Source organism: Pristiophorus japonicus, chromosome 1, assembly GCF_044704955.1.
Source record: "Pristiophorus japonicus isolate sPriJap1 chromosome 1, sPriJap1.hap1, whole genome shotgun sequence".
In the NCBI taxonomy this organism is placed as follows: domain Eukaryota; kingdom Metazoa; phylum Chordata; class Chondrichthyes; family Pristiophoridae; genus Pristiophorus; species Pristiophorus japonicus.
Window position 1 is genome coordinate 71,319,169 of NC_091977.1, and position 18,686 is coordinate 71,337,854.

The following is an 18,686-nucleotide window of genomic DNA, read 5'->3' on the forward strand; positions in this document are numbered from 1 at the left end:
GGCTCCCCCTCCTCGCTCCGTCAGCGCCCGGCTCCCCCCCCTCGCTCCGTCAGCGCCCGGCTCCCCCTCCTCGCTCCGTCAGCGCCCGGCTCCCCCTCCTCGCTCCGTCAGCGCCCGGCTCCCCCTCCTCGCTCTGTCAGCGCCCGGCTCCCCCTCCTCGCTCCGTCAGCGCCCGGCTCCCCCCCCTCGCTCCGTCAGCGCCCGGCTCCCCCCCCTCGCTCTGTCAGCGCCCGGCTCCCCCCCCTCGCTCCGTCAGCGCCCGGCTCCCCCCCCTCGCTCCGTCAGCGCCCGGCTCCCCCTCCTCGCTCCGTCAGCGCCCGGCTCCCCCCCCTCGCTCCGTCAGCGCCCGGCTCCCCCTCCTCGCTCCGTCAGCGCCCGGCTCCCCCCCCTCGCTCCGTCAGCGCCCGGCTCCCCCCCCTCGCTCCGTCAGCGCCCGGCTCTTGCTGTGTAACCATCCAAACTTTTCAATGCGTCTGCAAATGTTAGCAACCACAGATTGACCTGACTGAACCATTTACTCATAATTGTTCCATCTTCTTACAAGTTTGTGGCTTCTTATGAGGAACGGTTATTTAGGGGAGGCTGTTACTGTATGGTAACAGTACGATATTTAAGCAGCCATAAGAAGCTGTTATTTTTGTGAAATGGAATCAGTTTTTTTTTAAAAAGAAAGCATACATATTTTATTTGAGCAACTAGTATAAAATTATCACTGCTCTGGACAAAATGTCAAAGTTGGACTGAATTGGCAAAGGAATATGGTGTCACTCAAGCATCCATCAGCAAAATCTGCAAAGGGCAACAGGATTTTGACTTTAAATGGGTCAGATGCAGAGAATTCAGAAATGACCTGAAACGGTTGTGCATTTCTAAACTCCAATAACTTTGGAGCAGAACTTTCTGAATGGTTCAAGGCATCGTGCAAGAAAAATCTCCATGGAATTTTATTGGAAAAAGTTGTCAAAATTGCAGAAGAAATCCTGTTTAGTGATATCTCTAAAGCTAACTTGCGATAGATCAAGAGATGGAAAAAAGTTCATGCCATAACTCGTAAGGAAATGATCAAAGAAACCAATGAAGTCACCCCAGAAATGGCAAACGAATGGGTTTCATCAACACTGTCTGCATTTCAGCAAAATGCTGGCCTTGTGATGCATTCAACCTTGATGAAGCGAGACGTTTCTGGAAGGTTCTGCAGGGATACACACATCTTCCATGCCCGGAAATGTGTTGGTGGGACGACTTCTGGGCCAGTATGAACAGATCTGAGAAGCTTCCTCTTTTCATTAGTAAAAATGAGTGGCCAAAATGTTTCAGAAGTGTCCCACACTTCTGTATCTCTTTGGAGCGAAGCGAAAACAAAACAATGACTAATTCGCAATTCTCTTGGCACTCTTGGATCTTTTGTCAACTCCCTTAATAGATTCTGTGACTATGAAAACCGTGAAGGTTGAAATTAAGATGAGAATGTTTTCCTATATTATCGATAAATAAAAGTGTGTGACGATAATTTCAGCTTATTTTTCTGTAGATCTTAAATATTTCAATTATGATGTAGTAATTGGTGTTTTTCTCATGATCTCTTTCATTTTAGGTGCCTATCCAACCTTCCGAGTGGCATAAATCAATTTTGCTGTCCCAGGCATGGCTAGGATTTATGGGTAGAACATTCCAGGCAGTTCTGCAGGTAAATATACCAGTTAGAATTCTTGAGACTGCAGTGGATTCCTACCCCATTCCAAAATTAAAAGTTCTTAATTATGGCCAGTAATTCCACACCTTAAATTTTACAAAATATTTTGGCAAATAAAATGTTTCTTCAGAGCCATCCTTCAAATAATATCTCCATTTATTCAGCGTGGTGCTGTTCATAATGTTTAGATGAAGCCTGATTTAGACTTTAAAGCCATAGGGCTGGATTTTGTGGCTTCTGCCGCCCCTGTTAGCACCCCAGAGGCCAGCTTCCAGCGCCCTACTGGGACCTTCAGGGCTAGTTTTGACGGGGTGCAGAGCATTACCGCCTGGAAGAGATGAGCCAATGCGCAATGCCCCTGGTTGCGACACCGGCTTGATTTTTAGCTGCCGCCCGACCCTTAGTGCTCCATACAGCGCCCTGCTAGGACCGCCTGTGAAAGCTGGAGAACCGAGCTGTAGTGGCTGGAGTGAGGTAAGTAATGTCGACCTCAGGTAAGTGTGATTGTTTTTTATTTTTAAGTTTTTTTTTGTGATTTATGTTATGGTGATGTGAGTTATTTATTGGGCATGACTTTAGTGTTTTAATTTCAGTTTTTTGCCCCCCTCCCCAGGCCTCTTGTACAGTGCTCCGAGACCGGCTGTTGAGCTCTCGATTTTCGCTTGCTCAGCCGGCCTAGCGCTCTAAGAGAGATGTGTAACGCCTCCCTTAGCACTCCGCCCCAAACTCTGGGCCCAGCTGCTGAATTTTGCTGACTGTGGCACAAACTGTTCCTGGGCACAAACCTTGCCGCCATTACTGCCCCAAAATGAGCAGAACCGAAAATCCAGCCCCAGGCCTGTAAGTTTGTGTTTCAAACACATGTGAAATGCACATGCTTGTTACTGTTGCCTTTTAATATTCCAGGCAATAAATCATTTACCTAGTTACAGTGCCAGCTTTGTACTGCTATCCAATTAGAGGAAGGCAGACCACTTAAACAAATACACAGTGCTCTGATCAACAACATTTGTAATGATACAACAGTGACATTGTTATTGGTGCAAAAGAACCAAAGATCCTGTTGGCTCTTTCGAACATGAAAAAATTAACGCAATCTAGTGGACCACTTGAGATCTTTGTAAAAGATCATGTTGCAATTGCTGCAGTGATCCTGTGGCTTGTTTGAAACCAAAGTGGTGTGAGATCACCTGGAGATGGCTACACTCCCAGTAGCCCAACCTGAAGCGAGGCCCATTAGGCTTCTGTACTACCCATTCAGCACTGAAATCAGTTTGTAGTAATGCAAAATGTGCAGTAAAGGTAACCTAGAATACTGTGCAGATCCTGATGGTATTTGTTTCTGGAATTATTTACCAAAAATGTTTGAGACTGCTTTATAATTCTACTGGTTTCATTATCCTGATCCTATTTTGAATATTGAAATATTGATTATTAAGCTCTGGACCATTTCGGCTACAGAATTTGGTGCATGTTCGAATGACAGAAATAATTTTTATACATTGCATCAAGTGGCTGCAGACAGACTGTGCCTCCAGGGTATTGATTCAGTTAAGCACAGAATATGTGTTGAAACCTAATTTAAATGGATTCCTGGCATGGATTTCTCCCTCAGTATTCTGAAGGAAATTACCCTGTACAGCATGACACAAATGCTGCAGCCATTTTCTCTTCATTGTAAAAACTTGAAGGGAAATTTTGTAAAAAATGGATAAAGAAAGCATATATTCTTTTTCAATTCAGTTGACAAGTTTGTCGATGATTAAAGACGAGGCAGGTGGTACTTCTACCACAGAGTGGAGTATTGTGTGAGTGGGCATGTGCACCACCTTTAAATTTTTTTTCATGTTTGAGCTTTGACAGGGTCAACAGGCTATGCAACTATGAGAATCCTGACCTAAAGACCGTGTGTGTTTTCAGCAAAGGTTGCTGGGCAGTGATCAAGGGGTCAAGTTTCGGCCTGAGTTGCTCCTATTTTTTTGGAGCAACTAGTTTAGAATGGAGTATCTTAGAAATTGCAATTCTTGGCATTTAGTTTGCTCCAGTTCCAGTCAGTTAGAACAGTTTCATTTTAGAACAGATTTTTTTTTTCAAAAGGGGCCATGTCCGGCCACTTACGCCTGTTTTGCAAGTTTAGGCAGCGAAAACTTACTCTAAACTAACCTAGAATAGAGTAAGTGTAGATTTTTGTACGTGCAGAAAAACCTTGCCTACACTTAGAAATCAGGCGTAGAGATCGAGAGATGGAGGCAGGTGGGGGGTGGGGAACGGAAGTTTACAAACATGAAACATATCACTTTTACAAATAAAGAACCATCATCAATAATAAATGATAAATAAATCAACCAATAAATCAATCAAAAAAAATTTTTAAATTAAAAAAATTAAAAAATCAATGAATAAAAAATTAAGTTTCTACTCACCGACTGCAGCACTGGGAGCCCCCCAACAACGTGCTGGGATGGGGCCTCCCCATTGTGTCTCTCTCTGTCTCTAAGTGTCTCTCTCTCTCTCTCTCTCTCTCTCTGTCTCTAAGTGTCTCTCTCTCTCTCTGTCTGTCAGTGTCTCTCTCTCTCTGTCTGTCAGTGTCTCTGTGTTTGTGACAGCGAGGGGAGGGGGGAGAGGGAGGGGGGGCGAGAGAGAGGAGAGGGAGGGAGGGAGGAGGGAGAGGACGGAGGCTGAACGGGCCCGGCCAACGAGAAAAAGCCAGGCCGAAGACTTCAGGCAGGGCCTTCCCCCAGCAAGATGCTGGGCGGGCAGGGCCCGCCGAAGACGTGGAGAGGGAGCGGGCTGGAGCTGGCGGGGGGGAGCGGGAGCTGAACCGGGGGGGGGGGGGAGGAAAGAGAGCAGGAACTGGCGGGGGGGGGGGAGGAAAGAGAGCGGGAGCTGGCGGGGGGTGGGGGGGAAGGGAGCCAGAGCAGGAGCTCGAGGAGGGAGGTGCAGTCCAATCTTCGCCACCCCTGTGAGCCCATTCGGCCAGGGCTAGGGGCACGTGCTTCGGGCCCCTCCCACACAGTTTTGGGCGCCTGGAGCTACTGCACATGCGCGCACACTGTAGCGCGCATGTGCAGAGGTGCCGGGACTTGGCTCCGCTCCCCCACAGCTTGTGCTGCGCTGTGCCGAGGGCCTGGATCGACCTGAGAATACCGAGGTAAGTTTTCGGCGTAGTTTTGAGCATGGAAATCAGACGTGGCTCGCGGGGCTGCGCCATTCTAGACGCGGCCCGAAACTTGACCCCCAAGATCCTGCCCTATATTCCCTCCTTCTGTGCTCCTCCAATTCAGGCCTCTTGCGCATCCCCGATTTTAATTGATCCACCATTGACGGCTGTGCCTACAGCTGGCTAGGCCCTAAGCTCTGGCATTCCCGCTCTAAACCTCTCTGCAATTCTATCTCGCTTTCCTTCTTTAAGACGCTCCTTTAAACCTACGTCTTTGACCAAGCATTTGTCAGCTGTCAAAATATCTCCTCGTGTGGCTCGATGTAAAATTTTGTTTGATAACATTCCTGTGAAATGCCTTGGCACATTTTGCTGCGTTAAAGGCGCTATATAAATCAAGTTATTGTTGTAGGGAGCACTGAGGTCAATTATTGCATTACTACTGAGATCAGCAAACTCAATACATGCTAGGGATGTTAGCAAACAAGTGGTATCAAGGTATATACATTTATATGTAGTTACAGCTGCTTCCGAGAACACACAGCACACTTTTGAGATGGTCTAGCCATCCTAGTTCTTTTCTGCTTTATAGGGCTCAATTTTCCCCAATTATCTGCGTTTCTTTGGCATGCACCGTTTTTTTTTGGAGTAAATAAAAATCTTCAAGTTTCTCCAAAGTTTCTGTGCCAGTGTAATTCACTTAGCTACGATTTTTTTTAGGTTAAGGACAAGAATAGACCTGGAATAAAAGTTCCCAATTGGGGAAAAGCTAATTTTGCTAAGTTAAGGAGTGATTTGGCCATGGTGGACTGGAAACAGCTCCTTGTGGGTAAATCAGTGTCGGAACAGTGGGAGGCATTCAAGGAGGAGATCCGGAAGGCTCAGGCCAAACATGTGCCCTTAAAGAAAAAGTTTGGGAAAAATAATTCTAGAGCCCCCTGGATGTCTAGGGACTTACAGGGGAGGATTAAGAAAAAAAGGGACGCTTATGTCAAATATCAATGGTTAAATACTATAGAATCTTTCGAGGAATATAGAAAGTTAAGAGGCAAAATTAAAAAGGATGGATATTAGGAATGCTAAGAGAGAGCACGAGAAATTCTTGGCCAGTAAAATTAAGGAAAACCCTAAGATGTTCTTTAAATATATTAAGAGTAAGAGGGTAACTAAAGAAAGGGTGAGGCCCATTAGAGACCATGAGGGTAATCTTTGTGTGAAGGCGGAAGATGTTGGGAGGCTTCTTAGCGAATACTTTGCATCTGTTTTCACAAAGGAAAGGGGCAATGCAGACACTGCTATCGAGGAAGAGTGTGATATCTGGATGAAATAAATATAGAGAGAGAAGTGGAATTAAGGGGTTTAGCAGCTTTGAAAGTAGATAAGTCCCCAGGCCCGGATGAAATGTTTCCCAGGCTGTTGAGCGAAGTAAAAGAGGAAATAGCAGAGGCCTTGACCATCGTTTTCCAGTCTTCTTTGTATCTGGGCATGGTGCCAGAAGATTGAAGGACTGCTAATGTAGTACCCTTGTTTAAGAAGGGAGAAAGGGATAGGCCGAGTAATTACAGACCTGTCAGCCTAACCTCAGTAGTGGGAAAATTATTGGAAAAATTCCTGAAAGACAGGATAAATCTGCATTTGGAAAGGCAAGGATTAATTAGGGACAGTCAGCATGGATTTGTTACGGGAAGATCGTGTCTGACTAACCATGGGGTCTGGGCGTGTTCCCTTATTGCAACAGTTAACTCCGACATTCCCTCCCTCGTGCTCTGCCAGTGTCTCAACTACCTGCGACATTCTATCCCTAATGTGACCGGACAGTGTTTCCATTTCTGGCGAGAGTGTTGTTACTTCTCCCGACAGTCCCCGATACCTCATCACCCACTTCACCGATGGTGTCCAGGAGTGATCACGTAAGGTCAAGCTCTCCCCACTCATTGCCATCATCTGAACCATATATGTTGGATCCTGCGTTTCACGAGAGTGCTGTCGAGCTGTCCTTCCCCTCCTCACCCTGGGTGTGGCTCGCTCCACCCCACTGGGACCCGCAGCTTCGGACGGTGGGGCCCTGGGTGTGGCTCGCTGCACCCCACTGGAACCCACAGCTTCGGACAGTGTGAAACCATGAAATGTCCCAACACTCGTACCACTCAGGAAAGGGGCTAGCACCTCAATGGGTGGCACCAGCATCTCCTCCAAAGTGAGTACAAGAGTGGGGGCTTCATCCTCACCCTCATCCTCACCCCTCTGCTCTTGGTCTGGAAGATCAGATTGGGAGATGTTCTCCTCTTCAGGCTCGTCCGTGTCTGAATCTTCTTCTGCATCGGCTTCAGCCTCGTCAGGGTTGGCCTCAAGTTCTGCAAAATGTAACAGAACAGACAAATGGTTAGCAGCAGAGGAGGGTCAGGGTGGCATGAGTAGGCTCACACAGCGCAGGCAGCAGGCTCATTTGAAGGACCACGATGAATGATTGTACATTGCATCAACCGAAGCGTAGCACAGAGACATCCCCATGAACCGAAGCATGGCGAGCCCGCGCAGTGCTTAACATTTTGCAATGCCAGACTCTGGAATCTGCAGGACTTACCTTCTCCCTCGAGTGTGGGCCCAGCTTGTGGCAGTGGTGGTTGCTTTTCTCCAGGCAGAACCCATCAAAGCAGCGACCCTCTCTTCCACGGGTGTCACTGGGTGCTGATTTGCCGGGTCGCTTCCTGTTCGAGTTCTCTCTCTTTTGTTGTGTGCCACCTTCCTCTGCAAAGATGAAAATACAACTTTTTAGAGAGGGTGTCTTTATGCTGGGTAGGACATACAGATGGTCACATTTGCAATTGCAATTCCAGTGAATAAATGAAAATAGTACTTGCACTCACTGCTTGACCAAGGTCCTGCCACTTTTTGCACTGGCTTCCAGACCTCAGGATGGTCACCATTGCACAGTAATCTTCTGCATGTTAGTTCTAGCGTTTCTTCATTTCTTTTGGAGAAATTTTTATTTGACCTCTGCTGGTGTCCAGCTCGTGCCATCTGTCCTCAATTATAATAACCAGTGCCTCCACTTCATCCTGTGAGAAATTCTTGGTCCTTGAGCCGCGCTGCATATTGCAGCTCTGATTTTTTTCCACTCAGAATTAAAGTTCTCAACTGGGCTCTTTAAAAATGGCCGAATGCAGACCGGATGGTGTACTGGGCATGTGCGCCCATAGCAATCACGTAAAAAATGTCTTTTTTTGTGTACGTGCAGAAGGAGGTCATCATTTTTTCGGCACAGACATTAGGCTAAAGGACAGGCTGCGCGGCGCCAATTTCAAAAATTAGAACGGGGAAACTTTAATGTTTTTCCTTTGGCGCAGTCAGGCCCCAAAAACGGATGTAACTTTTGAAATACGCCAAAAAACGGCATTGGGGAAAGTTGTGCCCAATATCAGTAACCGCTTCTTGGTTTTGAGTTGTTAGTTTATTTATACCACTTGTTAACTGTTTTCATGGTGGAATCTACTTGCTAAAACTCAATGTTGTAGGACTTCCTTTTTCCAGTGGATAACAGTTGAAAGTATAGCTTATGGTTTGTGAAACTAAATTCACCAACAACAATAACTTGTATTTTATCGAGCTTTTAACACAGTAAAATGTTCCAAGGCGCTTCACAGGAGCGTTATCAAACAAAATTTGACACCAAGCCACACAAGGAGATATTGGGACTGCTTGGTCAAAGAGGTAGGTTTTAAGGAGCGTCTTAAAGGAGGAAAGAGAGGCAGAGAGATTTAGAGAGAAAATTCCAGACGGGTGATGTTACAAAAGTGGAAGTAGGCGGTCTTTGGTGATGCAGAGGATCTGGGGTCGGAAGCTCAACTCGGGGTCAAATAGGATGCCGAGGTTGCGAATATAATTCACCATGGTTCTATGATTTAATTTTTTTAATGCTGCCAGATCCACAAAGTACTCAATGAACATTTTGTTGATTACTCTGAACTAAAGTGATTAATTTCCTTGTGAGACACGAGTTTTAAAACATTTCACCTCAGATTGAGTGCCCGAGTTACCTGTTTAAAAAATTTATATTGTATGTATTTAGAACAGAATTTTTTTCTAATCCAGCAACTCCACATGAAGTAAGTTTAAGTCTGTACAACTTGTCGTTAATGTAAAACATTTGCTTATATTTAATTAATGTCGATAAATTTGTGTGTAATCAAACTTTGGTGCAGAGCAACTTTGTGAAGTGTTTTAAATGTGGCTTTTACAAACTTACCATGCCGAATCTAGCGATTAATTTTAAGAAATAATGTGATTAATATTCTCCGTGCCACAACTAATTCAGAGAATGTTGGTACACCATTGTGCCACAGAAAAACTGAGTGCACTGGGCTCCGCATATTGCGTTTTTTGAGTGAAACATCATGGCATCCAGGTGTTTTCCTCTTGCGAAGAACTTAGAAGAAAAGGGACAGGATAGTAGTGCTATGGAGTAGAAATTCACAGGTTTCATTTAACTTCCACTCTTTTTATTCCACTGAGCTTCCCCATTCAGTAAAGCGAGTGTGGTGTGTGTATAGTGTTTCCTTGTCGCCTTTTCCTCCTGGGGACGAATTTGGAGAAAGGGTAATTCCAGATTCGGAACCCAAATTGGAAAGAGTCGGAAAGATTCTAAACTGAGATAAGGTGCCTCCGCAGAGTTAGGCATGGAAAAGCAGTAGCGGAGCCTCTTGTGAACCTCCTTGTTGCCAATTATGGAATAATATTGGCATGGCTTAAAGAGCAGATTGGTTTCCCTACCTTCCCAGCTGGGGAAATGGCACATGCTGAAAAGGGAGGGTTTTCAGAAATTGCCACACGCTGATTGCTTTTTTAATAGTTGCCTGATTTTAAATTTACTGCAAGCTTATTGCCTTTCTTAGTGTGAACTGATGTACAGTTTCCTCCTGTCTGTGATCACCGATTACTAATGGTTTCATTGTGGGATGGTGTAGTTGATTGATGTCTTTGGCTGTAGGGGAGACAGGCCGAGCTGGAGATGCAGCAGAAGCACGGGAAAGATGATCCTGAGGAGCTGCAGTACAAACAGTTTATATCCTGGCTCTGGTAGGAACAATTTAAAAGCTCATTTATTTATTTTGGTTTTATGTATTAAACAGCAGTACTCACTCGTTACCTTTATAATTGCATTGCAATTTGTTTTATTCTAGAATTCCAAAAAGTAATACTCTTGCAAACCAATTCCAGATAATTCTTTCCATTTTTACAACAAACTGACGAACAAGAAAATGCTATTTGGTGTAACCCATCACGCTCCATCAGGTGGATTAGTTCTGCAGGATCCCACAACCCACTGCCCACATTATGACAAATTTATGTTTACAATGCACATGGGACCATCGCTGTTGAGCATGCCCTTTACCTTGCGCCTTTTCAAGAAAAGATTTAATGCCTGTCATACTCAACATTTCTCCGAGAGGCTCCAACAGGGCGCTCTATTTTCTGCTGCCTGGTCTCAAAGTGTAAAACACGTTAAAGTGTGCTACAAAATAAGATGTTTTCATATGCTACCATATGAGAAATCAGGAGTCATGCGACTTCGAAGATCATCATCATCTCAAAATCAGGATCATAGAATATTATGCGTAATCGTGTTGTGAAAAGAAAAAACAGGTCACTTAGAATATTTTTTACAGTTCAAAAAGTAACCATGTAGTTAATGGCTAATAAAATATAAATGATCTTCACCCTGTTGTTTCTCTTTAACAGGGTCAGGGACCTGCTGACTGATGTAGTTAAATCAGCATCAAAGTAAGTAATGCTCACGTTATTTAGGCACCAATGTGCCCTATTGGATTCTTGTGTTCTTTTGCCACCCTCCTTATGTAAGCCTCCTTTACACAGGACGCTTATGTTTCTTGTGAATTGGGTGTTTCTATAAAGAGGAAATGTTGCCAAAAAGACTCCTTTTTTAAAAAAAAATCAAGTAGTGACAAATGAGGTGAAATTCAATGAAGCTCAAAAATGGGCACAGGAAGTGCGAACTCCACTGCCGACCTGCCGAAAATGGTGGCCGCCGCGGGACGACCTGCAAGTGGGTAGAAGCGAGGTAACCACCATTTCTTTGCTGAAACTGGCCTTAACAGCCAGCACTATAGTGCCGAATTTCACAGCCAAAGAATTGTATTTAATTTAGCATTCATTTTTGGAAACATAGAAAATAGGTGCAGGAGTAGGCCATTCGGCCCTTCGAGGCTGCACCACCATTCAATATTATCATGGCTGATCATCCAACGTCAGTATCCCATTCCTGCTTTCTCTCCATACCCCTTGATCCCTTTAGCCGTAAGGGCCACATCTAACTCCCTTTTGAATATATCTAACGAACTGGCCTCAACAACTTTCTGTGGTGGAGAATTCCACAGGTTCACAATTCTCTGAGTGAAGAAGTTTCTCCTCATCGTGGTTCTAAATGGCTTACCCCTTATCCTTAGACTTTGACCCCAGGTTCTGGACTTCCCCAACATCGGGAAACTTCTTCCTGCATCCAACCTGTCCAATCCCATCAGAATTTTATACGTTTCTATGAGATCCCCTCTCATTCTTCTAAATTCCAGTGAATACAAGCCTAGTCGATCCAGTCTTTCTTCATATGTCAGTCCTGCCATCCCGGGAATCAGTCTGTAAACCTTCAGCACTCCCTCAATAGCAAGAATGTCCTTCCTCAGATTAGGAGACCTCATCCTCCTCACAGCTCACACTGCCACCAAGCTTAGTGTCATCTGCAAACCTGGAGATATTACATTCAATTCCTTCGTCTAAATCATTATATGTATTGTAAATAGCTGGAGTCCCAGCACTGAACCTTGCGGTACCCCACTAGTCACTGCCTGCCATTTTGAAAAGGACCCGTTTATTCCAACTCTTTGCTTCCTGTCTGCCAACCAGTTCTCTATCCACGTCAATACATTACCCCCAATACTATGTGCTTTAATTTTACACACTAATCTCTTCTGTAGGACCTTGTCAAAAGCCTTTTGAAAGTCCAAATACACCACATCCACTAGTTCTCCTTTATCCACTCTACTAGTTACATCCTCAAAAAATTCTAGAAGATTTGTCAATCATGATTTCCCTTTCATAAATCCATGCTGACATTGGATCGATTCTGTCACTGCTTTCCAAATGCGCTGCTATTACATCTTTAATAATTGATTCCAACATTTTCCCCACTACTGATGTCATGCTAACCGGTCTATAATTCCCTGTTTTCTCCCTCCCTCCTTTTTTTAAAAAGTGGTGTTACATTAGCTACCCTCCAATCCATCGGAACTGATTCAGAGTCTATAGAATGTTGGAAAGTGACCACCAATGCATCCACTATTTCTAGGGCCACTTCCTTAAGTACTCTGGGATGCAGACTATCAGGCCCTTGGTATTTATCGGCCTGATAGTTTCTGATCGCTTACTTCGATTTTTGTAGATTTTCTTTTTCCAATAGTGCGTAACGGTGATGTCGCTGGAGGAATTGGCTTGGAGAAAATAATCCTGACAGCAGGACATGAATTAACGAGCACAGTTGAAATTACATGATCACTGAGGCAGCTTTTGACTAAATAGTTGCTCCAAGCTAAGATTTTAAAATTAATCATATATCTTTGCAATTTTTTTGTTTTAAGAAATAAAGTCCTCACAGTACACCTTTCTCTGTGATAACTGAAAATATTTTATTCTCGGAAACTGTTTCAATATTGCTCAGATGGTAATATTACTCAGGAATATTGGTATAATGCAACACAGGAACATCTAATTATCAGTTCTAATGGGTCCAAGTTTGCCCCTCCAGTTAAAATGGCACACCTACCTGAGGTGCGCCGACTTTGTACACATAAAACGGCGCCGAAAACTTACCTCTGTATTCTCCCGCACTCCTTGGAACGTCGTAGGCTTTGGCGTGGCGCAGCACAAGCAATGGGAGGCGGAGCTGAAAACATTGCCAGGACCTCTGCACATGCGCGCTAGAGTGTATGTGCATGTGCAGTAGCTCCTCGCCCCCAGAATCTCCTTGTGTGTGCTCTGCAGGCTGTGTGGGAGGGGCCCGAAGCACGCCGCCCAGCCCTGGCCGAATGGGCTCCCTCATTGGCGGCCAGAGTGTGCAGAGCTTGCTATAGACTCTGTGCAGCAGTACCCAGCTGCTAGTGTTTTTCTGCAGTAAAGCTTTGCTGAAGGCAGGACTTCTATTTTTTATTTTTATTTATTTATTTATTTATTTATTGATTGATTTATGTCATTCTAAATTCTTGTTTGATTTACATTCAAGTTTACTCTTCATCTGCTTTCAAAAGGAATTCTGTAAAATAGTTTGGCTGAAACTCTTATTTACAGGACTTGCTATACTGTATTTGCTAGTTTACCAATCCATTTTTAATCTAGTTGTTTAGTGCTTTGTAAGTCTTGGTGCTAGGTGCAGGTCCTCTCAGCTTCCTTGTATTTTTTATTATTGAATGCTTATTTTTGTGCTTTGTTCAGTGCTTGGTGCTTTAAATGTACTTATGCTTCTTTAATGTTGTTGTGAAGGTCTTTAGTGCTTTGCAAGATCCTCTCACTTTCCACCCCCCCCTCCCCATCCATCTCTGGCTACCTGCGCTGATTTCTGTGCGGACACAAGTGGCCACATACGCTGGCCTAAGTTAGTTTGGAGTAACTTTTAGCTGTCAAAACTTGCTTAAATGGCCTTAGTGGCTGGTAACGCCCCCTTTTGAAAAAAAAACTAAACTTAAAAAAAACCTAACTAACTCACTTACACTGGAGCAAATTAAATGGGCAGAATTGCAATTTTAAGATACTCCAAAAAATTTACTTGCTCCAAAAAAAACAGACCAACTCCTGGCAAACTTCGATAGATGACTAAATTTGTGTACTTCTACTTTGAGCAACAATTGTCAACATCAAGCATACCTAGTTCAGTTCTCCCATGGGCCCAGATGAAGAAGGCTCTCTGCTGTATATGGACAATGGCCCAGAATTTGCGGGCGGATGCCTCCGATTGCAAACATTTCTACGAAAGTACCTGGCGGTCCCGGAGGTTCAGAGACTTGTTATCCTGGGCCTCTGTGCGAAGGCCTGCATAGAGGCCCACATATTTCAGGAGCGTATGTGCTTCGTACGCATCCCTGGGATCACATGGGCTGGCCCAACCAATCAATATTGGGGTATTCCCATTCATGCTTATGGTGAGTTCTGTTTCTACGGAGCTGCCATAAGGAGGAATGGGAATACCTCCAAAAACACACAAACACAATAAATACATTTTAAAAACACATTACATATTTAAAATGAATTAAAATGTAATTTAATTAAATATTTTGTACATTTATTTTTTTTTAATTTTTACTTTGTTTTTACAGGACTAAAAATAAACTTAGCTTATTTAAGGTTTTAAATATGCAAATGAATGATATTTTATTTTTCTATTTTTTTAAACCCTTACCGTGGTAAAAGCAGGATCTGTCAAGAGGATTCTTGACGGTCGCAAGTTCTGGGTTTAGGCGCATGCGCTTCGCATACCTAAACCCGGAACTTGCGCAGCCCTTACGGGCGTGTGTGCACTTTGTACGTGTCGGTAGGGGCCAGGAATTCAGGCCCATTGTGTCTTACCCCTAATCCTTTACTGCAAAAATGTGAAGTAACCATTTCCCAGTCATTCCTATGCTCTGAGTAATATGGTTGAATTGCAAAACATTCTGTTCAGTGGGTTCATAGCCAATGGGGACTTAATTGTAAACTGCCTGGACTTACTTTGCATAGGATCTTCAGAGCTTTCAGTCCATCAGTCTGGCTGGATACAGATCTTGGTGTCGGAGGTGAAAGAATAATGTGCTAGCCAACTTCACCGCACAGTCCCCAATTTGACTATTTTTAGGTGGGAATCAATCTATTGTTTCATGATGACTGTGATGGCGTTTGCATTCTATATCTTTTTGTTGCTATATGATGGCAGTAGCTTAAAAAACAGCATTGTGCATTTCCTGTTGATCTTCTGTTTGGTTAACAGAGACAGCCCTGTTGTGCAGGGAAATTCCATCCTCGCTTTGACTGGACTTGCTGTATCAGTGGCCAAATATGAAAGTAGCCTGCCATTAGAAGCCAATGATGCACCTGAAGTAGGTTTATTCCATCATTTGTTTTGTAAGCTATTTTCATTTCTTCTTTGTCGTACTGCACATGCCAACTGTCTGCATTTGGGGATAAAATATGTTAGTCTTTTGTGACAAAAAGTAGTGCAATTGGCCCTCCTCTTCCTCTTGATCCCACTCCTCCCAAATCCTAGTAAGCATTCCTTCCTACAGTATGCAAAGGCAGCAATCATGGGTATTCATGCTGAGGAGTGAGAGGCACTTGCCCGTTATCAGCCATGAGCCTTGGATAAGAGCAGGTGAGGAGTCGGAGCTGTAGTACAGTGAAATCTCAGTTTATTCAAACTGGTAGACAGTAAAACAATTCTGATGAAGGATAACATGCTGTACTTTTAATTTAGTATAATGTATATATATCTTACGAGGAAAAAGATACTAGATATTTTATGTATTTGTTGGTTCACTGGTCACACTCTCACTTATTATCTGTGTAGATTGGGCCTGAGATTTTACCAACAAAGCACTGGATATCTATGGTGGTGGAGACGCTGCTGAGCATTGTTAACAGCCGCTATCGTCCAAAGGGGCGGATCTTCCCATGGTTCCAACATGTAAGTTTGTTTTCTTGGACAGATAGTGATGCATTTGCAGATCTGAGTAAGCGGGCACAAAGACAAAGGTTGCATAACATTTCAGGCTTTTGCTTGTTTGACACTTTTATAGCAAAATAACAGAAATGTGGTTACCTTTCTGAATTAGTGAGCATAAGGTGAAAAAGCAAAATCTGAAACTTTGGAGCCCATATAGTTTAAGAACAGGTGTCAACTAAAGGTGGACCTGTAAGTGAGCGAGAAAGCAGGCAGTTTAAAGCTGCAGTGTCATAACTATCTACAATAGAGAGTATCCCACTACAAACATCATCTGTATTCACAAATATTCAACAAAAAATGGACACGTCACCACTGTCAAAAAATGAGATACTTTTGTCTAGTTTTGATTTGGTGGCTGTTCCTTTAAATCCAGTCACAATTCATAAGTAGTTTAAAAAACCAAATGCAGTTCGGGTTCTTGCACTATAGGATACCTACATTTTTCGAGCTGGGGACAGATACATGTGACAAAACCAGTGAGTGGGCTGCATATGATTAAACAGTGTGACCCCCCACCACCCCATTTACACAAAAATATGACTCCTTACACACAAACTGATGAGACTGTCATCAAACACAAAAAATAAGACCCCACAAGTACACCAAAATAAGAGCCCAATGGTGAGATCACCATTGATTTAATGACTCCTCTGAAAAACAGCATATCCGACAGTGCAGCACTGCCTCAGCACTGCACTGAAATGTCAGACTGGATTATTTGCTCACGTCATGGTGTGAGGCTTGAACCTGTGACCTCCTGACTCGGAGGCAAGAGTGCTATCACTGAACCAAGGCTGATGCCAGTGATCCATTACATCAACAAGTGGGTCGGAGAAAGGAATAATTCCACTCAGTTTGTCAAAATTAGACCTTTTCTACAGTGCTGATGCCTCATGATGGTGGTGAGAGTCAAGAGATTACCTTCTTGTCTCAGTATTCATTCAGGGTGGGCAACATAATGATAAATGCTCTCAGTTGTCTCTCAGTTAATGCGCAGAAGTGGACAGTCCACTCGGATAGTTCTGGAAATTTTTAGGAGTTAGAAATGTGTGCTTCTCTCGGTAACCGTTAGTTTCTGAGAACAGAGGCTGGATCAGCATAGATATTCTTTTACTGGATGCAGAGGCTGCTCTCTGCATTTTCTTAATTTCCTGTCATGGCATGGGTAGTTCATAAGTAATGAGCAGGTAGAGTGAAAGCCTTATTGGCTCTCCAAATTGTGATTTTCAACCACCATTACTGTGAGTACAGGCAGGATCCCAATCACAGTTGTGCAGGAGGACATGGGTCAAAACTTATAACTGAGCACAAAGACATTTTGTTTTCTGTCTATTTGTTTAAAAACAATGACTATTTCATCAGGGTCTCCTGGACCCTTGGAAAATTGCTTCAGTTGCTTATTCAGGGTATCCACTATAAAATTTGTATAACGAAGGGAATAGTTTATACAGGCATGTTCTCTTACATGGATTAGTCCATTTTTACAAGATGTCCCTCATATTCTGGATTATCTCCAGCTTGTTTGACAATTTAACAACAATTTGCATTTATATAGTGCCTTTAACGTAGTAAAATATCCTAAGGCACTTCATAGCAGCGTTATCAGACAACCGAGCCACATAAGGAGATATTAGGGCAGATAACCAAAAGCTTGATCATAGAGGTAGGTTTTAAGGAGCGTCTTATAGGGGGAAAGGCATGTAGAGAGATTTAAGGAGAGAATTTCAGAGCTTAGGCAGCTGAAGGCACGGCCGCCAGTGGTGGAGTGCTGGAAATCGAGGATGTGCAAGAGGCCAAATTGGAGGAAAGCCGAGATCTCGGAGGGTTGTATGACTGGAGGAGGATACAGTGATAGGAAGTGGCGAGGCCATGGACGGATTTGAATGCAAGAATGAGAATTTTAAAATCAAGGTGCTGCCGCTGGAACTGGAGTCAATGTAAGTCAGTGAGCACAGGGGTGAACAAGACTTGCTGCGAGTTTGGATACGAGCAGGAAGTAACTAAGGCTTTTCAGCAGCAGGTGAACAAAGGCGGGCAGAGACGGGTGATGTTATGGAAATGGAAGTCGTCGGTCTTGGTGATGGAAAGTATACGGGGTCGGAAGCTCATCGCGGGGTCAGATAGGATGCCAAAGTTGCAAACAGTCTGTTTCAGTCTCAGACAGTGGACAGTGAGGGGCTAGGGTCGGAGGTTAGGGAACAAAGTTTCGATTGGGAAATGAAAACAATGGCTTCGGTCTTCCCAATATTTGCTCATCCAGTACTGGGTGTCAGACAAGCACTGTGACAAATCAGAGGCAGTGGACGGTTGAGAGAGTTAGTGGTGAGGTAGTGCTCGGTGTCATCAGCGTACATGTGTTATGTTTTTGGATGATATCGCTGAGGTGCAGCATGAGAAATAGGAGGGGGCCAAGGATAGAACCTTGGGAGACTCCAGAGTTACTGATGCAGGAGCGGGAAGTGCAGCCATTGCAGGAGATTCTCTGGCTATGACTGGATAGCTAGGAATAACCAGGTGAGGGCTGTCCTCCCCAGCTGGACAACAGAAAAAAGGCATTGGAGGAGGATAATGTGGTCAACTTTGTCAAAGGCTGCAGACAAGTCGGGAAGGATGAGGAGGGATAATTGGAGAGGGCATCAGGCGAGATAGGAGATATACTAGAGATAAAATCAAGTTCTGTTTTTGCCATTTCAGTCCCTCGTGCATTGTTTGTGTTTGTTTTGTTAGAGGATCACTTATTTGTCTCCTGTTATTTGGAATTTATCTGGAAATGGGCCTAGTTAGGCAGCTCTAGTTCCCAGCTGAGAGCTTAATTTAGTTATTCACAAGTTAATGTATCCACGGTTCAAACCACTTTGCATGTGTGAAAAACTAATGGGACTAAAAGCCGACAATACCCTGGACCTGATGGCCTACATCCTAGGGTTCTAAAAGAGGTGGCTGCAGAGATAGTGGATTCAGGAAAGGTCCCAGTGGATTGGAAGGTAGCAAATGTAATCCCGCTATTCCAGAAAGGAGGGAGAGAGAAAACCGCGAACTATAGGCCAATTAGTCAGTCATCGGGAAAATGCTGGAAA

At 44.0% G+C, this 18,686-nt stretch overlaps 1 protein-coding gene across 3 annotated transcripts in view; it reads left to right on the forward strand.

Moving 5' to 3' along the window:
- Nucleotides 1-18,686, forward strand: part of focad (focadhesin) — a 343,322-nt gene that overhangs the window by 209,897 nt on the left and 114,739 nt on the right. For all 3 annotated transcript variants that reach the window (XM_070881054.1, XM_070881035.1, XM_070881044.1), the window contains 5 exons: nt 1,595-1,687; nt 9,841-9,929; nt 10,593-10,634; nt 14,878-14,986; nt 15,454-15,570. In XM_070881054.1, the coding sequence (XP_070737155.1) occupies nt 1,595-1,687; nt 9,841-9,929; nt 10,593-10,634; nt 14,878-14,986; nt 15,454-15,570 (450 nt within the window). The remainder of the gene's footprint in view (nt 1-1,594; nt 1,688-9,840; nt 9,930-10,592; nt 10,635-14,877; nt 14,987-15,453; nt 15,571-18,686) is intronic.